We start from the raw sequence: 19605 nt of genomic DNA, 5'->3' as shown, positions 1-19605 counted from the left end.
CTGAGGCCAGGGAAGTGGGGCTGGGTCGGGGGTCTTTGCCATGTTGGTGGGGTGGTGTCTGGGGGGGGCAGTGGCAGGGTCTCTGGGGGGGTCTTTGACTGCAGGGCATCTCTGACCAGGAGGGCATGGGGGGGGGACTTCGAGGGGGTCTCTGACCCGGGGTGGCCCCCCCACAGGAGCTGCTGCAGGAGGAGACGCGGCAGAAGCTGGCGCTGAGCGCCCGGGCGCGGCAGCTGGAGGAAGAGAAGGGCTCCCTGCTGGAGCGGCTGGAGGAGGAGGAGGCTGGAAAGGCCAATCTGAACCGCCAGATGCTGGGTCTGCAGCAGCAGGTGGGGCAGGGCGCGGGGGGGGGGGCTTGCAGGGGGATGGCTCAGCGGTCATGGCGGTGGGTGGTGCCCGGCGCAGTGGGAGGGAGCCGAGCACTGGCACACTGGGTGCAATGTGGGGGCGCAGTGGGGGGTACCCTGGGAGCTGAGCACTGGGGCAGTGGGTGCAGTGGGGGGTACCCTGGGAGCTGAGCACTGGGGCAGTGGGTGCAGTGGGAGCCATGGGCTGGTGCAGTGGAGGGCGCAGTGGGGAGTTATCCTGGGACCCAAGCACTGGGGCGCAGTGGGTGCCCTGGGAGCTGAGCACTGGGGCAGTGGGGGGGGAGCCCTGGTGCAGTGGAGGGCGCAGTGGGGAGCACCTGGACCCAAGCACTGGGGCATTGGGGGCGCAGTGGGGGTGGGGGGTACCTGGGAGCTGAGCACTGGGGCAGTGTGCAGTGGGAGGGGTGCAGTGGGGGCAGTGGGGAGTTATCCTGGGACCCAAGCACTGGGGCATTGGGGGCGCAGTGGGTGTAGTGGGGGGTACCCTGGGAGCTGAGCACTGGGGCAGTGTAGGGGTGCAGTGGGTGCAGTGGGGGGTCCCCTGGGAGCTGAGCACTGGGGCAGTGTAGGGGTGCAGTGGGCGCAGTGGGGGGTACCCTGGGAGCTGAGCACTGGCGCAGTGGGTGCAGTGGGGGGCACCCTGGGAGCTGAGCACTGGCGCAGTGTAGGGGTGCAGTGGGTGCAGTGGGGGGTACCCTGGGAGCTGAGCACTGGTGCAGTGGGGGTGCAGTGGCCGCAGTGGGGGGCACCCTGGGAGCTGAGCACTGGGGTGGGGGGCAGTGGGAGCCACTGGGGCTGGTGCAGTGGAGGGCGCAGTGGGGAGTGTATCCTGGGACCCAAGCACTGGGGCATTGGGTGCAGTGGGGGGCACCCTGGGAGCTGCAGTGGGCACAGTGGGGGGCACCCTGGGAGCTGAGCACTGGCGCAGTGGGGCAGTGGGGGGCAGGGAGCGAGCACTGGGGCGTGGGAAGTGGTGCAGTGGAGGGCGCAGTGGGGAGTTATCCTGGGACCCAAGCACTGGGGCATTGGGGGCCGGGGCACAGTGGGGGGCACCCTGGGAGCTGAGCACTGGCGCAGTGGGGGGCAGCGGGGTTGGCGTGGGAAGTGCAGGGTTTCCTCCCTCCGGCCCCCTCTTCGCTGCGTGTGCCGGCTGGGTGGGGCTCGGTGCCGGGGGGCCGGGCGGGGGGCTCGGTGCCGGCTGGGCCGGGCGGGGGGCGCCGTGCCCCGGCCGGGCTGACCCCGCTGTGGGCAGGTGGCGGAGGCGCGGCGGAGGCTGGAGGAGGAGGCGGGCGCGGCGGAGGCGCTGGAGGAGGCGCGCCGGCGGGCGGCCCGGGAGCTGGAGCTGCTGGGGCAGCGGTGGGAGGAGAAGGCGCAGGCGGCCGACAAGCTGGAGAAGAGCCGGGCCCGGCTGCAGCAGGAGCTGGACGACGTCAGCGTGGAGCTGGGCCAGCAACGCCAGGCCGTGGCCAGCCTGGAGCGCCGCCAGAAGAAGTTCGACCAGGTGAGGGTGCCGCCCCCCAGCCCCCCACCCCCCCATTGCACCCGAACCCCTGCAGCTTCCCTCCCCCAACCATCCACACTTCCCCTGCCCCCCCTTCCTCCAATAGCCCCTGACTCCTCACCCCCCAACCCTCCTGCCCCGGCCCCCCCTGAGCCCTCTGGCCCCCCCGGCAGATGCTGGCGGAGGAGAAGCTGGTCTCGGCGCGCCACGCGGAGGAGCGAGACCGGGCCGAGGCGGAGGCCCGGGAGAAGGAGACCAAGGTGCTGTCGCTGAGCCGCGCGCTGGAGCAGGCCCAGGAGCTGCGGGAGGAGCTGGACCGGCAGAACAAGCAGCTCCGGGCCGAGCTGGACGACCTGGTCAGCTCCAAGGATGACGTCGGCAAGAATGTAAGGGAGCTCCCGCCTGGACGCCTGGGTTCTGCCCCTGTGGGGGCGAGGGGGTCTGGTGGTTAGAGTTGGGTACCAGGACTCCTGGGTTCTGTCCCTAGGAAAGGGGAGTGGGGTCTAGTGGTTGGAGCAGGGGGGATGCTGGGAGTCAGGACTCCTGGGTTTCGTCCCTAGGGAGGGCTGTGGTGCGGTGCACTCTGGGAGTCGTGGGCCGTGCCCCAGTGTATGCTGGGAGTCGTGGGCCATGCCCCGGGAGGGCCATGGCACGGTGCATGCTGGGAGTCGTGGGCCATGCCCTGGGAGAGCTGTGGCATGGTGCATGCTGGGAGTCGTGGGCTGTGAGGGCCGTGGCGCGGTGCACACTGGGAACCCTGGCCCGTGCCCTCCTGCAGGTGCACGAGCTGGAGCGGTCGAAGCGGGCGCTGGAGCAGCAGGTGCAGGAGATGCGGGCGCAGATGGAGGAGCTGGAGGACGAGCTGCAGGCCACGGAGGACGGGAAGCTGCGGCTGGAGGTGAACCTGCAGGCCATGAAGGCGCAGCACGAGCGGGAGCTGCAGAACCGCGACGACTCCGACGACGACAAGAAAAAGCTGCTGTCCAAACAGGTGGGGGCGGGGGGCTGCGGGGCTGGGGCGGGGGCCGGTTGGTTGGGTGCGGCGAGCTGGGTGCTGGGTGGGCGCTGGCCGTGTGTGACCCCCTGAGCCCCCCCCCCAGGTGCGGGACCTGGAGCAGGAGCTGGACGGCGAGCGGAAGCAGCGGGCGCTGGCCGTGGCGGCGCGGAAGAAGCTGGAGCTGGACCTGCAGGACGTGCTGGGGCAGATCGATGCCGCCAACAAGGGGCGTGAGGAGGCCGTCAAGCAGCTCCGCAAACTGCAGGTGGGGGGCCTGGCTGTGGGGAGGGGCCTGGGCGGCTGTGGGGAGGAGCGGGGCCCACCACAGGGGAGGCCAGAAGGGGAGCGGTGCATGCTGGGACCTGGAGTATCCTGTTCTTCCTCCTCCTGCGTTACGGGACCCTGGCGTCCGGGCGCCCAGAGGGTGGGGTTTACTCTGTGCTATGGGACCCTGGCATCCAGGGCGGGGTTTACTCTGCATTACAGGACCCCGGTGTTCAGGAGCCCTGGGGGGCAGGGTTTACTCTCCATTATGGGACCCCGGTGTCCGGGTGCCCCGGGGGGTGGGGTTTACCCTGTGTTATGGGACCCCGGTGTCCGGGGAGGGTCTCTCACTCGCTCTCAACCCATCCCTCCAGGTCCAGATGAAGGAGCTGTGGCGGGAGGTGGAGGAGTCCCGCACGTCCCGCGAGGAGATCTTCATCCAGTCCCGGGAGAGTGAGAAGAAACTGAAAAACTTGGAAGCGGAGCTACTTCAGCTGCAGGAGGTGAGGGGGTGGAGCTATTGCACTCGGGGGCGGAGCTACTTCAGCTGCATGAGGTGGGGGAGGAGCTATTTCAGTTGGGGGTGGAGCTACTGCAGCAGCACGAAGTGAGGGGGTGGAGCTAGTGCAGTGGGGGCGGGTGTGCACTGGGGGGGGAGTGTTAGCTCCCCCTCCCTGAACACAGCAAAGACCCCCCCCGCCTCTAACCACTCCTCCGCCCATCCCAGGAACTGGCAGCAGCCGAGCGAGCCAAGCGGCAGGCGCAGCAGGAACGCGACGACCTGGCTGACGAGCTGGTCAACGGCGCCAGCGGCAAGTGAGTGCCCCACCCATGGCCATAGGCCCCGCCCCTACCGGGTGCCCTGGGACACGCCCACTACATGAAGCCACGCCCCCCAGCCCCACCCACTTTCCTGCCTCTGCCCTGTTGTGTGCTCCACCTCATTGCCCTGCCCCTGTGCCTGCCCCACCGCTGTGCACACCACGCCCGCTGCCCTGCCCATCCCACACCCTCTGTGCCCGCCCCATCTACCTGCCACGCCCCCTGCCTCAGTCGTGCCTGTGCCCCGCCCCCTGCCTCACCCACAGCCCCGCCCAGTCTTTTCACTTGCCCCGCCCATGCCCCCCTGGCCGACACCGGCCCCTCAGCGGCTGCTGTTGCCATGACCCGTCCCAGGTGCTGCTCGCCCCAGCGCCCGTCCCCGCCCCGGGCTCCCCGCCCCCCGCAGCTCAGCTCCACTCCGCCTTCCCCGCAGGTCGGCGCTGCTGGACGAGAAGCGGCACCTGGAGGCCCGGATCGGGCAGTTGGAAGAGGAGCTGGACGAGGAGCAGAGCAACGCCGAGCTGCTGAACGACCACTACCGCAAGCTCACCCTGCAGGTGGGTGCGGGGAGGAGAGGGGCGCCGGCGAGGGGCGGCCTGGGGCGCCGGCGAGGGGGGACGTGGCTGGGCCGAGAACCCTGCAGCCCAGCCCTGCGTCGGGGCTGGCCCTGCCAGCCAGGTGTGAGCGCCCCCTGCTGGCCCCCCAGCTCCCTGCAGCACAGCGCCCCCTAGCGCCGCCCTGGGGCATCGGGGCTGGCCCTGCCAGCCAGGTGTAAGCCTCCTCTGCTGGCCCCCCAGCTCCCTGCAGCACAGCGCCCCCTAGCGCCACCCTGGGGCATCGGGGCTGGCCCTGCCTGCCAGGGGAGAGCGCCCCCTGCTGGCCCCCAGCTCCCTGCAGCACAGCGCCACCCTGGGGCATCGGGGCTGGCCCGGCCTGGGGTGAGCACCCAGCAGGGCAGGGGGTGCCAGGCTCTGCGTGACCCGTGGGCCTCCCGCAGGTGGAGACGCTGACGACGGAGCTGGGGGCCGAGCGCAGCTTCTCGCAGAAGGCGGAGCACGCCCGGCAGCAGATGGAGCGGCAGAACAAGGAGCTGCGGGGCAAGCTGGGCGAGCTGGACACCTCCGTCAGGGCCAAGTACAAGCTGGCCATCGCCACCCTGGAGGCCAAGGTGGCCCAGCTGGAGGAGCAGCTGGAGCAGGAGTCCCGGTGAGCCCGGGCGGGCCAGCACCCAGCATGCACTGGGGCTGGAGAGCAGAGACTGGGACTGGTTTACCCAGCATGCACTGGGGCTGGAGAGTGGGTGCTGGGGGTGGGGGGCAGAGGCTGGGGCTGGGTTACCCAGCATGCACTGGGGCTGAAGAGTGGGTGCTGGGGGTGGGGGGCAGAGGCTGGGGCCGGGTTACCCAGCATGCACTGGGGCTGAAGAGTGGGTGCTGGGGGTGGGGGGCAGAGGCTGGGGCCGGGTTACCCAGCATGCCCTGGAGTACAACACATACCCTTTTCCACCCCGCCAGGCGCCCTGGGGGATTCTGGGTAGAGCCATGGCCGTGGGGTGGGGGGGGGGGTTGGTGTTTGTTTGCCTGGAACCCTCTGGGGGAGGGAGGGTCAGAGAAGAGAATGTGGCTGCCCCGGGGGATTCTGGGTAGGGTGCCCACCCCCTGTGGGGCAGGTGCTGACCCACCCCCCCCCCGCCCGCCCCAGGGAACGGATCCTGTCGGGGAAGCTGGTTCGCCGGGCGGAGAAGCGGCTGAAGGAGGTGGTGCTGCAGGTGGAAGAGGAGCGCCGGAGCGCCGACCAGTTCAAGGACCAGGTACGGCCCCGCCCCACGGCGCCCTCCGCTGGCCCCCCTGCGGAGCCCCCTACCCTGCCACTGGCGGCACGGGGTGCCCTTTGCTGGTCCCCTGCCCCTTGTGGCACGGCGCCCCCTGCTGAGCCCCCCTGCCCCGCCCCCTTGCATCACGGCGCCCCCTGCTGAGCCCCCCTGCCCCGCCCCCTTGCAGCACGGCGCCCCTTGCTCTGCCCTGGGGCACGGCCCTCCCCACCTGTCTCCCGCCCCATGACACAGTGCCCCCTGTGGCCCAGTGCCCCCAGCTGGCCCTCCCCCCAGCGTGGTGCCCCCTAGCGCTGTCCCCCCTGCCCCGTCAGCGGGAAGGACCCCCACCCCCCGGCCCCGGCCCCGCTCCGAGCCGCCCTGTCCCTGCCCGGCAGGTGGAGAAGGGCCACATCCGGCTGAAGCAGCTGAAGCGGCAGCTGGAGGAGTCGGAGGAGGAGGTGGCCCGGGCCAACGCCAGCCGGCGCCGCATGCAGCGGGACCTGGACGACGTCACCGAGTCGGCCGAGTCCATGAACCGCGAGGTCACCACCCTGCGCAACCGGCTCAGGTGACTGGGGGGGGGCACGGGACACCTGGGGGGGACACTGTGGAGGCTGGGGGCGGCATTTGAACCCAGCTCTCCCTGCGCAGTGGGGGACACTGACCTCTAGGGGGCGCTGGGCACCCGTCTAATTCCTCCCCTACAGCTCAACCCCCCCCAGTCTGATCCCAGGGTTCTTCCCACCAGGCCCCAGAGAGCCCCACCCTGCTCTGGTGGGGGAGGGGAGGGTGGGGCTGTCTGATGCTGGAGGAGGGCGTTAGCTGGGGGGCGCCACCGGGAGGGGGGTCCCCGGGGGGGTCCCCCCAGCTGGTGTCTGCAGGGCTCAGGTGAAAGTTTCCCAAGAAGGGAAACAGGTCTAGGGAGGGAGCCACGAAGAGAACCCAGGAGTCCTGGCCGCCAGCCTCCCCTGCTCTAACCACTACCCCCCCGTCTCTCCGTGGCTGTGTGCTCTGTCTGTCTGTCTGTCTGTCTGTCTCTCTCATTTTCTGCATTTCTCCGTCTCTCCTGTTTCCTTCTCTCTCTTCTGACCCCCCCCCCCTCCAGCAAGTTGGAGCGTCTCCAGCGCAAGTACGTACCCCCCCCCCCAGCTTGCCAGCCCCGTGTGGTGTGTGGCAGTGCCCGGTACTGGCACCTTGGGGGGGGCTGCTTTTGCGTGCGTGTGGGGGGGGGGCACTCCCTGGCCAGGCCTGGGGGGAGGGAGCTGAGCCATCGACTGGGACGGGGTCCCCGTTTGAGCTTCCCCCACCCCCACCTCTGAACTCCCCCCGAACCCAGGAGAGATGGTTAGGGGTCGGGACACAGCCCAGAAAGTTACAGCAAAGTCCATGTGGGTCAGTCCGGAGCCCAGCCCCCCCGTTTCCTCCCCTCCCCGCCTAGGTCACCATGCTGCACACAGGGGAAACTGAGGCACACACAGTGGTACAAAATATTACGGAACACTCCCACTCTGTCACAGTGTGCTGCCCGGGGCCTGCTGTGCAAAGCTGCTGCTGCGCTCTGCTCTGGGGGGGAGGCTGTCGGGGGGGGGCGTGGGGCTGAGTGTGTCATTTCTAGCCTCTCCCAGCAAGGGGCACTGTGCAGGGCACTGCGGGATGCTACCTTGGGTGGAGGGGTGGGTTGGGGGCCCCCCCAAGGAGTGCTGTGGGGGTGAGGTGGGGATGCTGTCTGTGGGGGGGCCCCAGGGAGTGCTTTTGGGGTGGGGGCACTGGTGCAGGGGTGTTGTGGGGCAGGGTGGGGGTGCTGGCTATGGGGGGATTCTGTGGGGGTGACATAGGGGGCAGACTGAGGTGTTGGCTGTGGGGGTGCCGAGGGAGTGGGGGGCACCATGGGGGTTGGGGTGGGGGAGGCTGGCCCTGGAGGCAGGGTGGGGACGCTGGCTGGGGGAGCAGATTGGGGGACATGGGGCCCACACTGACCCCCTCTTTCCCTCCCAGGCGTGCCCCACTGACGTTCACCACCCGCACGGTGCGCCAGGTCTTCCGGCTGGAGGGCGTCTCGGACGAGGAGACCGACGGGCCCGACCCAGAGACCCCGGCCCCCGACCACCAGCCGCAGCCCCCCCCGGCCGAGCCCCCTGCCCTGTGAGGGGCTCCGGGGCTGGGGGGTGGGCACAGACAGGCCCCCCCCCTCCCTTGCAGCAACGCGGCCAGGCTCAGCACCGTGCCGTGGGCACCATCCCAGCCCCCTTGCTGGGGGGCTGTTCGCATATCAGCCAGCACTTTATAGCGGGGGGCCCGGAGGGGCTGTCTGGAGCCTAAATGGATCCCCTATGAAATAACCCCCCCGCCCCCCACCAGGGTCTGACCTCCGGGGGGGGGCACAGCAATGGCCTCCCAGCCTGGGATCCTCTGCCCCTCCCCACCTCGGCCCCCCAACCAGGGACCCCCTGACCCAGCACTTCCTCAGCCTAGTCTAGCATCCCCCCAACCCAGCCCCCTCACCTCCCAGTCCCAGGACAGGAGGGCCGGGCTGGGCCCATGCGCCCCATCTTCTCCCCATTGTGCTGCCCTGTGGGGCAGGGCAAGGCTCAGCTGGCTGGGGGGTGCCCCACACCCCTACACCCTGCAAGTAGCAGGCACTGAAGGGGTAACAGGCTCCCTGGGGACTGAACCCCTCCCCAGAGCCAGGCCCGGGCCCCATGGCGACACCCCTTGCCTGGCGTGTGTCACCCCCCACCCCGCCTGCTGGGTCCTGCCCCCTGCCTGCAGCGCTGCCGGCTCCAGCCCTGGCAGACAAGTCCTTGGGCCCCGGGGCCCCTCGGAGCCTCTCTGGCTTTAGCCCCACTTAGGGCCAGGCTTTGCCCCCCATGCCCCAGGCCTGGTCTCCACAGGGCTGAGCCCACAGTGCTGTCGGCATCGCTGCCCCACAACTGCCCCCCGGGCCCATCTACCCCGGTGTCCCGTCTGCTCCCTGCTCCTGAGTCAGGCCCCTCCGGGTCCCTGCAGTCACAGATCCACAGAAACAATTCCTGGGGGGCCCCCTCCGGGGCATCGGCCCCCTCCGGGTCCCCCTCTCAGCTTCCCTGCCCCCTGGGACCGAACCTGGGCGCCTGCATCATGCCGGGAGCTCCCCGCAGCGGGTCTGCCTGGAGGGGGACCCACACATTCAAAGGGAGCAAGGCCCCTCCCGCCCCCTGTGTCCTTGATCAGGAGTGACTCAGCCAGCGGTGTGAACGCAGGAGGGTTTATTAGGGGTCGGGACCCAGTGCAGAAAGTCCTTCGTTAACCTGGAGGACGGAAAGCGGCAGCAAAGCCCAGCTGGGTCGGCCCAGAGCCCAGCGCTGTCCTCCACCGGCCCAGGCCTCCAGCGACCCACACACCGCCCGGCCGGGCCCCTCCTCAGTCCTTTGTTCTTGTTCCCGGGCAAACCTGGGCACCTGGCCTCCTCCCGGCCCTTTGTCCTTCAGCTGCTCACACCCAGCTGGCTTCCTGCAGGGGGGGGGGCATCCGCGGTCTTTAGTTAGTAGGCACCAAATATCCAAGCCCTTGTCTTCGGGAATCCTCCACGGGCAAGGGGCCAGGCCTCCAACAGGCAGGGACAGTCACCCCTGGATCTTTGCAAAGAGGAATTCCCCCCCCCCCCCCCCCGTTTCCCACTGTGCAGCACAGAGGGGAAACTGAGGCACACAATATTCCCACAAAACGTGAAAAATACCCACTCCGTCACACCTGGTCCCCTGGAGCAGACACAGCGGCCCATCTACCGCAGCATCCTGCCCCAGGAAACCCTTTGCTCAGCCCCTTGCCTTCGCCCTCCCCCCCCTTTCAGCAAAAGCTGGGTCAACAAATTTTCTCCCCCACGCTCCTCGCCCTGTTAGTTGTCAGGGCCACCTCTCCTCCCAGGTTGGATCCTGCCTGGCCTTTGTGATCCCCCCCACTCCCTGATTTAGTCTCATCTCTGCACTGATATGGGGGGGGGGCCCTAAAATTGCTTCGTTCAGAGCGGTTGGATTGTCGCCCTTTTGGGGGTTTATTAGGGAAAATTTCTCGGTGACTTTGCCGTGGATTTTCTCCCCCTGCTGGGGCTGGGCCGGGATTGGGTTGGTTGGGGGCTGGCTGGGAAGGACGCGAGCGGTTTGGTCTTTTCTGCTTTATTTTTTTACCCCCCCCCCTCCGGTTTGTGTCTCCTAATAAAGCTCATCTCAGATACACCCTGCCACGTGGCTCTCTTCCTGGGCTGGAAGGGGCACCGGCAGCCTGCCCCGGGTGCAAGAATGAGACACGCAAGCGGGAGATGGGTGGGTGGGGGGGGGGGGGTGTCCCTGGCACCCCTGGCTTGGCCCTCGCACAGCTCCAGCCGATCGGGCGTTTCCAGGACAGCGGAGCTCGGCCGGGATCCCTGGCACCCAGCACAGGCGCCATCGCGACAGCAACCATCTTACGTAGCAGCGTGTGCAGTGGCAGAGCCAGGGGGAGAACCCAGGAGTCCTGGCTCCCAGCCTCTTCCCCTGCTCTAGCCACTAGCCCCCACTCCCCTCCCACAGCTGGGGAGAGAACCCAGGAGTCCTGGCTCCCGGGGGGGCTAGTGCCAGCCACTGCCAGTTGCCCCCCAGCACAGGCGCTTTGTTCTCCAGGGGTCAGTGATAAGGGGGAAGCTGTCAGAGCCCAGTGGGGCTCCCCTCAGGTCCCCCTGGGCAAGTGGTGGGGCCGGCACAGCTGGGGGAGGGGCCCTGGGGTGCTCGCAGTTTGCTGACCCCAAGGGAAGACGTGGGGCTGGCTTGTGCCACCTTCCTGGCGGGCAGCGCATCTCTGGAGCTGGGCACAGGTGTGAGGGGTCAGGCCCCCGGCTGTGTTAGTGCCTGGGGCGGGGGGAGGCTGTAGATACCTTCCCCCACCCGTGTAGAAACCCAGCCACACAGACCCACTTCATCCAGGGGTCCCGCGAGCTACTGCAGGGGGAGGCAATATCCCCTCCCAGAGCCCGGGAGAGAACCCAGGCGTCCTGGCTCCCAGCCACCCCTGCTCTAACCACTAGGCAACCCCGTCCCTCCCCTCCCTGCGCAGTGGAGCCCTGTCGCCTTGTTTCCCACTGGTGCGGCTCCTTTCTCCTCTGGTCCCAGCTGTGCAGGGTTGAGGGGCCTCTGGTGGCCGACGCCTGGTCCTGAGGGGGGGCTGCGCCGGGGCCAGCGGGGGAGGGGGGGAGCAGGTCCATGGCCAGGCTGCAGGGGGGTGCTGCTCCTAGGGGTGCACAGAGAAGGGGGCTTAGGGACAGAGCTTAATGTGAGGGGGGCCAACCCTCACAGAGCCAGGGTCCAGATCAGACAGGGGGCCGGGGGGGGGGAACATATGGGCACTAAGGGGAGCTGGCGCACCTTAGAGGATAGAGGCCCTGTGCCCCACGCCCCTGGGTCTGCCAGTCCCACTGGTTTAGAGCTGGAGAAGTGGGGATGCCCCAGCTGCGAGCTTCCCTCCCAGCAGTGCCCTGTGCCAGCTTCCAAATGCTGTGAGCTTCCCCACAGCAGTGCCCCACGGCACCCCTCCCAAACGCTGTGAGCTTCCCCCAGCAGTGCCCCCCCCCCCCCACTGCACTCCCCCCTACCTGCGGCTGGTGGAGGGCTGTTTGCTGCTCAGACCCCAGCGTCCTGGGCCCGTGGGGCCCCCCCACGCCGGGCCCGGTGTTGACGCGCCCGCAGGTACTCACGGTAGCTGCGGGTCAGGAGCGTGTACAGGAAGGGGTTGATGCAGCTGTTGCTGTACGTCAGGCAGGTCACCAGGTGGTTGATGTAGATCTCGGTGGCCACGGGCAAGCGGGCGGCCGTGGCCGGGCTATAGAGGGGCACCAGCTGCCACAGCCAGAAGGGCAGGAAGCAGGCCCAGAAGGCCAGGACGATGAGGAAGATGAGGAGGAAGACCCGCTGCTTGGGCCCCCGCCCGGGGCCCAGCACCCCCCGGGTCTGCGAGAGCCAGTAGGCCCGGGCCAGGCGCCCGTAGAGATACCCCAGCGCCAGCCCGGGCCCCACCATGCTGGTGCCGAAGAGCACGGTCAGGTAGGTTTTGTACTGGGCCTCGTCCCAGGTGGGCACGCACAATCGCCGCACCCCGCCGTCCTCCGCCGCCCGCTCCTCCTGCCGCACCATCAGCATCATGGGCAGCGCCAGGGCGAAGGCGGCCGCCCAGGCGGCCCCGGCCAGGGCCCTCCGGCGGGCGGGCGAGGGGCGGGCGGCCCGGAAGGGGCGCCGCACGGCCCGGCAGCGCTCGCCGCTCAGCCAGGTGAGGAAGAAGATGCTGGCGTGCATGGTGAGCAGGTCCAGGCTGAGCAGGGCCCGGCAGCCGGCCTCCCCGAAGCGCCAGTCCCGCACCAGCCCGTTGTGCACGATGAAGGGTACGCCGGCCAGGTAGAGCAGGTCGGCCAGCGCCAGGTTGACGATGTGGACGTGCAGCGCCGAGGGGGCCGCCCCGGCCTGGGCCACCGCCAGCGTGTACAGGTTCCCCGCCACCCCGGCTGCCCCCAGCAGGCTCAGCGCCGCGCCCAGCGCCGCGGCCCCTGGCAGGTCATCTGTCGGCACCAGTGAGCCGTTGGAGGGGGACGACGAGTTGGAGGGGGGGTCCATGGCCGTGGAGAGCTGGCCTGGATCCGGGGGCTTCGACCGACCGGAGGAGAAATGTCCCTCAATCGGCAGAGTCGGTCCGTTTATCTGTCCATCCCCCAGACGCTCCGTAATCTATCTATCAATCTACCTATCTCCAGACACCTCCTCTGTCTCTCTCTTTCTCTCCTGCCTCTGTCTCAGTCCGTGGTTCCGTCTGGCGTGCTCTCGTCCGACCCTCCGACCCCCAAGCCGTGCCAGAAAGGCTGGGGGTCCGACTGCCCCATCGCTGGCCTTCTGCCCCCTGCTGCCCGAGGGTCGGCGTCTGGCGGCGCCGTGGCTGGGCAGGCTGGCGCGGGTGCGTGCGTGGCGGGCGGGCGGGCGGGCGGGGGGGGGGTGTGAGTGTGTGTCTGGCCTGGGCCGTCTCCTGCGTCCGCATTCCACGCACCCTGCTAGGTCGGTATGTGGGGGCACACGCTCCCGGCTTCTGTCGGAGCCGCGCTGCCGAGAGCAACCTGTTTATCCCGGCCCCCGGGCGGGCGGGACGGACCGCTTGGGAGAGGGGTTGGAAAGAGAGAAAGAAAGAAAGGAAAAAGGGGGTCTCCACTGAAACACGCGGGAACAAAGAAGGGCCGAAAGAGATGGGAAAGGACGAGAGAGAAAAAAAAAGGACGAAGAAAGGCAAGAAAGCAAACAAGTGCAGCCTGCGGGAGCTGCGTAACCCTGCTGCTTTCAGCGGACCCGAGGGCACGAGAAATAAATAGAGCCAGAGACCCAGAAGAAGCGAGCGAAGCGCCGGCAGAACGACAGGAACAGCTGCACGAGGGAAGGCAAACGAGGGGCCAGCTGGAAAATGCTCCTTGCCTTTCCGGGGACAACGGCCTTTTTGACCCAGCGAATCTTGGCACCAGGATCTCTCCGTTTGATTCAGAAAATTGCCTCCCTGGGGCGTCAGGGCCAGCACTGACTGCCCGGGGAGAGCGCCCCCTGCCGAGCCCCCGACCCCCTGCCCTGCAGCCCAGCACCCCCTAGAGCCACCCCGGGCCAGCCGTCTGGGCGTGGGGAGCTGGCTAGACCGGGATCCAGGGCATCTGCCTTGGCAAAGCTTCCTGGACAAATGTCAGCGACTTGCCCACAGAGAGGAACCAAACCCCAGAGACAGCAACAAGCCAGAGACCCCCCCCCCCCCACACCCCTCCCTCCCCAGCCCAGCCTTCGGGAAAACTTACATTTCAACACCCTGGCCCCCACTACCTTCCCAGGGCTCCCAACCCCTGAGTCCTGCTGCCTCCCCCCTGGTCTTCATCTGTAACGAAAGAAGTGTCAGGGTTTAAACTGCCGGCCGGGGAGCAGCGGCTGCTAGCCAGGCGCCCAGCTCTGAAAGCCGCGGGTGTGTCTGTGAATAAACCATTCCCCCCTCCCCCCCCCCCCCCCCCGCTTCAGCTAAGCCCACGTTCCTTCCCCAGGCCTGCATCCCCCGCTCTGTCACTCTGTTATGTGCTTGGTGAGTCGGGACCCTTGACGGCGACGGGGTCTCCTACCGGCCAGGGCTCCCCTTGAGATACGGCCCCCGGTACGGGCCCTGGCCCCCTGGCCGCTCCACGCACCCCCCTGGGTTCCTCTCACCCGCCCGCAGGACACAGCGATCCTTGATTTCCCCCACTTCTTCCCTTTCGGCTGGGCGCCTGGCCCCAGTGATGGTTCCCCGGCTCTCTGTTTCTGTACTAGGGGCAGGCAGTCGGCTCTTGAAAGCTCCCACCCGGCTGGAATTTGCCCGGCCTGGCTGCGGGATCTTTGTTTTTTTTTTTAATGGATTTGCCAGTGGGCAGAAAAAAATCGACTCGGCCGTTTGTTTTTTTAAGCGGGGGGTCTGAAGATTGGCAGGACGATGGCGGGACTCTGGGGTAGCTAATGGGCAACACGTAGCCTTTGATTTGATGTCAAAGGAATTTAGGAACGTTGCATTATACCCTGGTTCAGCTCGCATGGCTGTGAAAACCACGACTGCGGCTCGCTTCAGAGGTAGGGACACATAAAGCCCAAGGTTCGCGACCAGACGGATATTCACAAGCGCAAAGTCTAGCCGGGTTTCCAAGGTTTATTCAAGTGTCAGTTCAGGTTCTGATTACGCACACTCACGGAAAGCCATGAAGACCTACGCCAGAGTTACAAATCTAGCCCCGCTCACATCCCGAACCGTCGTCTGGTTGCCTGGCCGCCGGCTCTTGCGTTCTTCACCCCCCCCCGGAGCCAACCCGCCGGTGACGTGATCCCACACGGCTGAATTCACTCGAAAGAAACGGCGGCCAACGTTTGCGTCCAGCGAAAGAGGCGGCCGCGGTTTCCCACTTCGCCAACCGGGCGAAACAGCCACACGTACAGCGCTGCGGGCCCACCGACACGCACGTGTGCCGCACGGGTGTGCACGAGAGGCACTGGGTCACACGAGAGTGCGGGGACGTGCGACGGCAGCTATCGGAGCTCTCTGTGCGATCTAGCTAGAGGCTAGGCTGGAGTTGTGGGGTTGTTTTGTGTGTGTGGGGGATGCATGCTGGGAGAGGGGGTTGCATTTCAAAGATGGTAACCTTATTTCTCTCCCCACCACACACACACACAGGGAGTCGCCTGAATGAAGCAGCCACTCCTGTTTAAGTGCGTCTACACTACAAAACGAAGTCGCCCTGTTACGTCCGGCGCACGGCCGCTGCAGGCCCGAAGTCGGCTGCGCACGCGTCCTCACTGGCAGCACGTCCGTGGATGCCGAGGGCCGTGCCCTGGGGGGCAGCTCGCCTGCCGTGCCGCCGTTGGGTGCTGGGGGGGGGGGGGGGCAAAACCTTCCCCCGGGGGCGCCTGGAAACGTGGTGCGAGCATCCCCAGCCCGTGAGGTTTGCACCCCTTTTCGCCAGCCCCGCCAACCCGCCGGCCCCGTGCTCCACGGCACGGCGGCAGGGGGAACGCTGTACCGCGGCCGAGGGCGCCGGGAGCTGCCTTGTGTCGCCCCAGCGCTGTAGTGCAGCCTGGGGCTTTGGACGCTTGCCACCCCTCCCCCCCCGGCCCCGCTTGCCATCCTGGCTTCCTTCTTCTTCCTCCCCCTTTCGCTGGGTCGCTCTTGAATTCGGCTCTTTCTTATTCTCTGCACCTGGCTCCTCGCTCGGCTCGTCCGTCCCTCCTTTCGGTCTCCCCTCGCCCCCACCCCGGCGCTGCTTCTCCGTTCCCTCCCGCGCCCGCCTTGCCCTCCCCAGTGCCGCCGAGGCGTGACGGCCGCGGGCCGCGCCATTCCTGGGGAACGGCTCACGTCCGCCTTGGCTGCCGTGCCCGCAGCCTGGGCCAGGGGCAGCGGGGATTCCCTGCCGGTGCCAACCCCGGCGCCAGCCGCTGCTTGGCTCGGGCCTGGTGGAAAAATAAACCAACAAAGACCGGCAGCAGCAGGGAGGGGCCAGGAAGACAGCCTCCCCCTCCACCCATTCACTAGACTCCACTCCCCTCCCAGAGCCAGGGAGAGAACCCAGGAGGCCTGGCTCCCAGATCCCCCCCTGCTCTAACCACTAGACTCCACTCCCTTCCCAGAGCCAGGGAGAGAACCCAGGAGGCCTGGCTCCCAGATCCCCCCTGCTCTAACCACTAGACCCCACTCCCTTCCCAGAGCCAGGGAGAGAACCCAGGAGTCTTGGCCTCTTGCTCAGAGGATATTCCTGCTGGCTGTGGCTGCTGGACCCCCCCACACACACCGCAGGGCCTCCCCCCCCACACCGCAGGGCCCTGCTAACATGAGAGGAGACATTGTTCCCTGTCTGAGTTTATTTTGCTGCCTGCTTGTGAAGGGCAGGGGTGTGTGTGCGGAGGGGAGCCTGGGAAGGGGGGGGGGGGGGTTGAGCTTTGATCTTGCCCAGCCAGGAAGGGGGGGGGCAGTGTTTGCCAAGGTGGAGGAGGGGACTGGGGGGGGGGGGGGGGACAACACAGGCTGGCTTAGGCAACTGTGGGGAAGCAGATGTGTGTGCATGTTGGGGGGAGTTTCTGCCACCCCTTGCTGGAGGAGGGGGCCTATGGGTCTGATCCGGGGGGCAGGGGAGGGGGCGGGATCCAGGGTGGATGGACCGGTGGGGGGCTGGGGAGGGGTCAGACACACGCTGGCCTTGCACTTAAGTCTCCAGTGCTCCGCAATTGCTTTAACCGCTCTCCATGGCGGGGAACCGGGAGGGGGGCCCTTTGTGCAGCCGGATTCCTGCCCCCGCGCGCCCCATTGAGCCTGTCTCCACGGAGCCGCTGGCGCGTGGCTCCCCCCCCCCCCGACGTCTGCCCCCCCCCCCCCAATTGCTGCTAGGTGCCAGGGCCGCATCGCAGGGCAAAGAATGTCCTAATTGGACAGCTGGCGTGTGTGTGTGGGGGGGGGGGGGGGGATTGGTGGGGGCGGGAGTGGAGGAGAGATCGGGGGGGGGCAGGCGGGAGAATGGGGGGCAGAGATGATGGGGAGGGTGGGAGGATTGTGGGGGGTCGATGGGGGTCCAGGAAGGGGAAGAGATGGAGCGAGGGGAGGGGGCCCCTCTCAAACCACATCCCCTGTTATTAGAATCAATGGGGCTCCCCCAAACCCCCCAGTTACTGCAGCAAGAGACTTAGGAGGGGGAGGGCCCCGTGCCCCACACCCTGCCCCACCCAAGCCAGTCGGTTCTTTACCCTGGGGCAGATTGCAGCCGGCGCCCCCTACGGGGGAAGGCCCCATTCCTTGAGGAGTTAGGGGGGACGGGCAGGAGGGAGGGGCTCAGAGAGGCGGGGGGAGCTGGGGGGGGGGGCTCCGCGGGCGACTGTCTGAGCATCTTCTTGCTTCTCCCAGCTGCGCTCGGCCCCCACCTGAGACTGGAGCCAGCGCCGGGGCTGGCTGGGAGGGTCTGGGCCGGTGGGGCAGGGGGCGAGAAGGGGGCAGCCCCAAGAGAGAGGGAACAGGGGCGGGGAACTGAGCCCCCCCACACACACGCTGCGTAACCACGGCTGCTTCTTCGCACACCTGGATGCCGAACCAAGTAAGTGTCCTGGGGGGGGGGCCCAGCATGAGGCGTTTGCCCCTCGCGGCCAGGGCTGACCCCCATCCGGAGACACAGCTCCCCCCATCCCAGCCCTGGGCTGCCCCCGACCCACAGCTCTGCCGGTGCCCCTCACTCCCGACCCACAGGCCCCGCTCCTCCTGGTGCTTTGGGGGCTCACGCTCGCTGGGCTGAGACCCGCTGCCCTTCGTTACTGCAGGGCTCTGTGGGGGGGGGACCGGCCTCGCCCAGTCTGAGGGGGCGCTGGCCATTGGTTCAGCCCCTCCAGGGGCTGGGAGACAGCGGGGCGGGCACCTGTCACTGAGTTTCCTGCCCCCCCAGCAGGCGGGGCTGTACGAGCGCGGCCGGGACCTCTTCACCTTCCTCACCGTGGCCTCGTCCCATATCATGCGGACGCTACAGAGACCCCGCCGGAGCCGGCCCGGCAAGAGACGGGTGAACCACCGCCGGTTCCTGCACAACCAGATCAGCAGGTGGGAGCCCACGGGGCACTGCTGGGGGGGGGGAAGGGGGGGACGCTCGCAGCACCAGGGTATGTGCTCAGGGCACTGCTGTGGGGAAGCTCACAACCCCCTCAGGGCACTGCTGCGGGGAAGCTCACAGCCCCTCTCTTCTCTCCCCAGGCAATTCGCTGACATCGAAGCCGCCACGCGCCGCCTGGCCTCCTCCATCCTGGCCCAGGAGGCCCCGCGGGAGCCCATGCCCCGCGTGGAGCCCCGGTGTCTGGGACCAGCACCGCCCGCCCCGGCGGCCAACGTCTTCCTGGGCGTGGCTGAGGCCTTCGTGGCCCCTGAGCCGGGGCCCGGCTGGGGCCTGAGCGTGGCCTCCACGGCCCCCGACCCCAGCGACCTCTTTGATCCCATCATTGGCCCCGAAGATCCGGGGCTACCCCCCGGCTGGGCCCCGATTACCCACAACTCCCTGGGGTCTAGCCAGAGTCCCCTGCCCTGGGACCCCCTGCCCTGGGACCCTCTGCCCCCGCCAGGTACGGAGGCTGCCCCTCTTTGGGCGCCAGGCCCCCCTGGCTATGTGCCCCACATCTCCCCAGGGTACCCAGATGGGGCAGCAGCACCAGGGAGGTGGTAACCACAGCAACTGCATGCCCACTGCCTCAGGCTCCTCCCGCATTCCCCCTCCAACCCCTTCTGCAGGACGTGGGGGGCCCCCATCTGCTGGGCACCCCACAAATGGACCCGGAGAGGAGTCCTGCTGAGCTGATAGATGTTGGGGGGGGGTTCTTGGAGATGGCCAGGATACCCTGAGCTGGGTGGGCACCCCTTGAATTGTGTGTGGGGGGGTGTCACCGTCAGCTGGGGACAGAGCCTTGAATGCGGGGGGGGGGGGGGGGCATCTCTAAATTTTGGGTGTCACTTTGCTGGGGGGGGGGGTCTCCCTGGATTTGGGATTCCCACCATGTGCTGGGGTAGGGAGTCACATCTTGGGGGGGGGGGACAACCTGGGTTTTGGGGGTGTCAATTCCTCATGGGGGGGGGTTTCCTGTGGGGAGGGGGGTCATAGTGCTCTCCGGGTTTTGGGGGTATTGTGGAAGTGACAGATGTTCCTGGATTTGAGGGGTGCCCTGTGTCACACCAATAATTGTAAGGTGGGGAAGGGTCTCTTATTTTTGAGCCTCCCCCATCTCCCAGAAGCAGAACTCCTCTGATTAGCATCAAGAAAGATGGGGGCACCCCCCCCCCAAATAATTCCCTGACCCCCCCCCACATCCCGTCTGTGTCTAATAAACAAGAAGGCCGATGCATAATGGTGTCTGGTGTGCTTCAATTTCCATTGCGCGCCCAGCCTGGGGGGGGAGGGCGGGAGGGCCTTGGCAGAGACACGACCCCTTCGTGTCCGTGCCCACCTCCCGGCACAGCGCCCAGCTCCACCCGGTCACCCAGTTCCGCCCCATCTCTCACTGTGTCGGGGTTCCCGGATACCCAGCCCCTGTGCCCCACCCCAGAGAGGCCATGTCTCAGCGCCAGGCGAGGGGATCCTTGGGTAACCAGCCCTCCCCCCCCCCCCCCCCGGAGGCCCCACCCCAGAGGTGGCTGCATCTCAGCCACCGGGCGAGGAGTCCCCGGATAACCAGCCCCCGCCCCAGCGGTGTGGACACAGGAGGGTTTATTAGGCGTCGGGGCCCTAGCGCAGACAGTCCTGCGTTAACACAGAGAACGGAAAGCGACAGCAAAGCCCAGCTGGGTCGGGCCCAAGCCC

General features: G+C 67.8%; 3 protein-coding genes across 3 annotated transcripts in view; 2 read left to right on the top strand and 1 right to left on the bottom strand.

Moving 5' to 3' along the window:
- Positions 1-9976, top strand: part of LOC137143144 (myosin-10-like) — a 36876-nt gene extending 26900 nt beyond the window's left edge. Inside the window, exons 31-42 of the mRNA XM_067532769.1 lie at positions 177-329; positions 1621-1869; positions 2043-2255; positions 2648-2860; positions 2970-3131; positions 3505-3633; positions 3858-3946; positions 4386-4509; positions 4950-5158; positions 5654-5762; positions 6161-6333; positions 7761-9976. Of these exons, the coding sequence (XP_067388870.1) occupies positions 177-329; positions 1621-1869; positions 2043-2255; positions 2648-2860; positions 2970-3131; positions 3505-3633; positions 3858-3946; positions 4386-4509; positions 4950-5158; positions 5654-5762; positions 6161-6333; positions 7761-7911 (1974 nt within the window). The 3' untranslated portion in view covers positions 7912-9976. The remainder of the gene's footprint in view (positions 1-176; positions 330-1620; positions 1870-2042; positions 2256-2647; positions 2861-2969; positions 3132-3504; positions 3634-3857; positions 3947-4385; positions 4510-4949; positions 5159-5653; positions 5763-6160; positions 6334-7760) is intronic.
- Positions 9977-11392: 1416 nt separating this feature from the next.
- Positions 11393-12376, bottom strand: LOC137143151 (urotensin-2 receptor-like). Its single transcript, XM_067532775.1, has one exon. It carries the CDS (start codon positions 12374-12376, stop codon positions 11393-11395), a length of 984 nt encoding a protein of 327 aa, XP_067388876.1.
- CUNH19orf85 (chromosome unknown C19orf85 homolog) lies at positions 12375-18477 on the top strand. Its single transcript, XM_067532774.1, has 4 exons — positions 12375-12446; positions 12557-12710; positions 17591-17864; positions 18015-18477. Exons 1-4 carry the CDS (start codon positions 12375-12377, stop codon positions 18475-18477), a joined length of 963 nt encoding a protein of 320 aa, XP_067388875.1.
- The last annotated feature ends 1128 nt before the right edge of the window (positions 18478-19605 follow it).

Source organism: Emydura macquarii, unplaced genomic scaffold (assembly GCF_026122565.2).
Source record: "Emydura macquarii macquarii isolate MOO-44397 ecotype Brisbane River unplaced genomic scaffold, CSIRO-AGI_Emac_v2 contig_3296, whole genome shotgun sequence".
In the NCBI taxonomy this organism is placed as follows: Eukaryota; Metazoa; Chordata; order Testudines; family Chelidae; genus Emydura; species Emydura macquarii.
The sequence above is the reverse complement of the archived record's forward strand: the minus strand, read 5'-3'. Positions and strand labels throughout refer to the sequence as shown.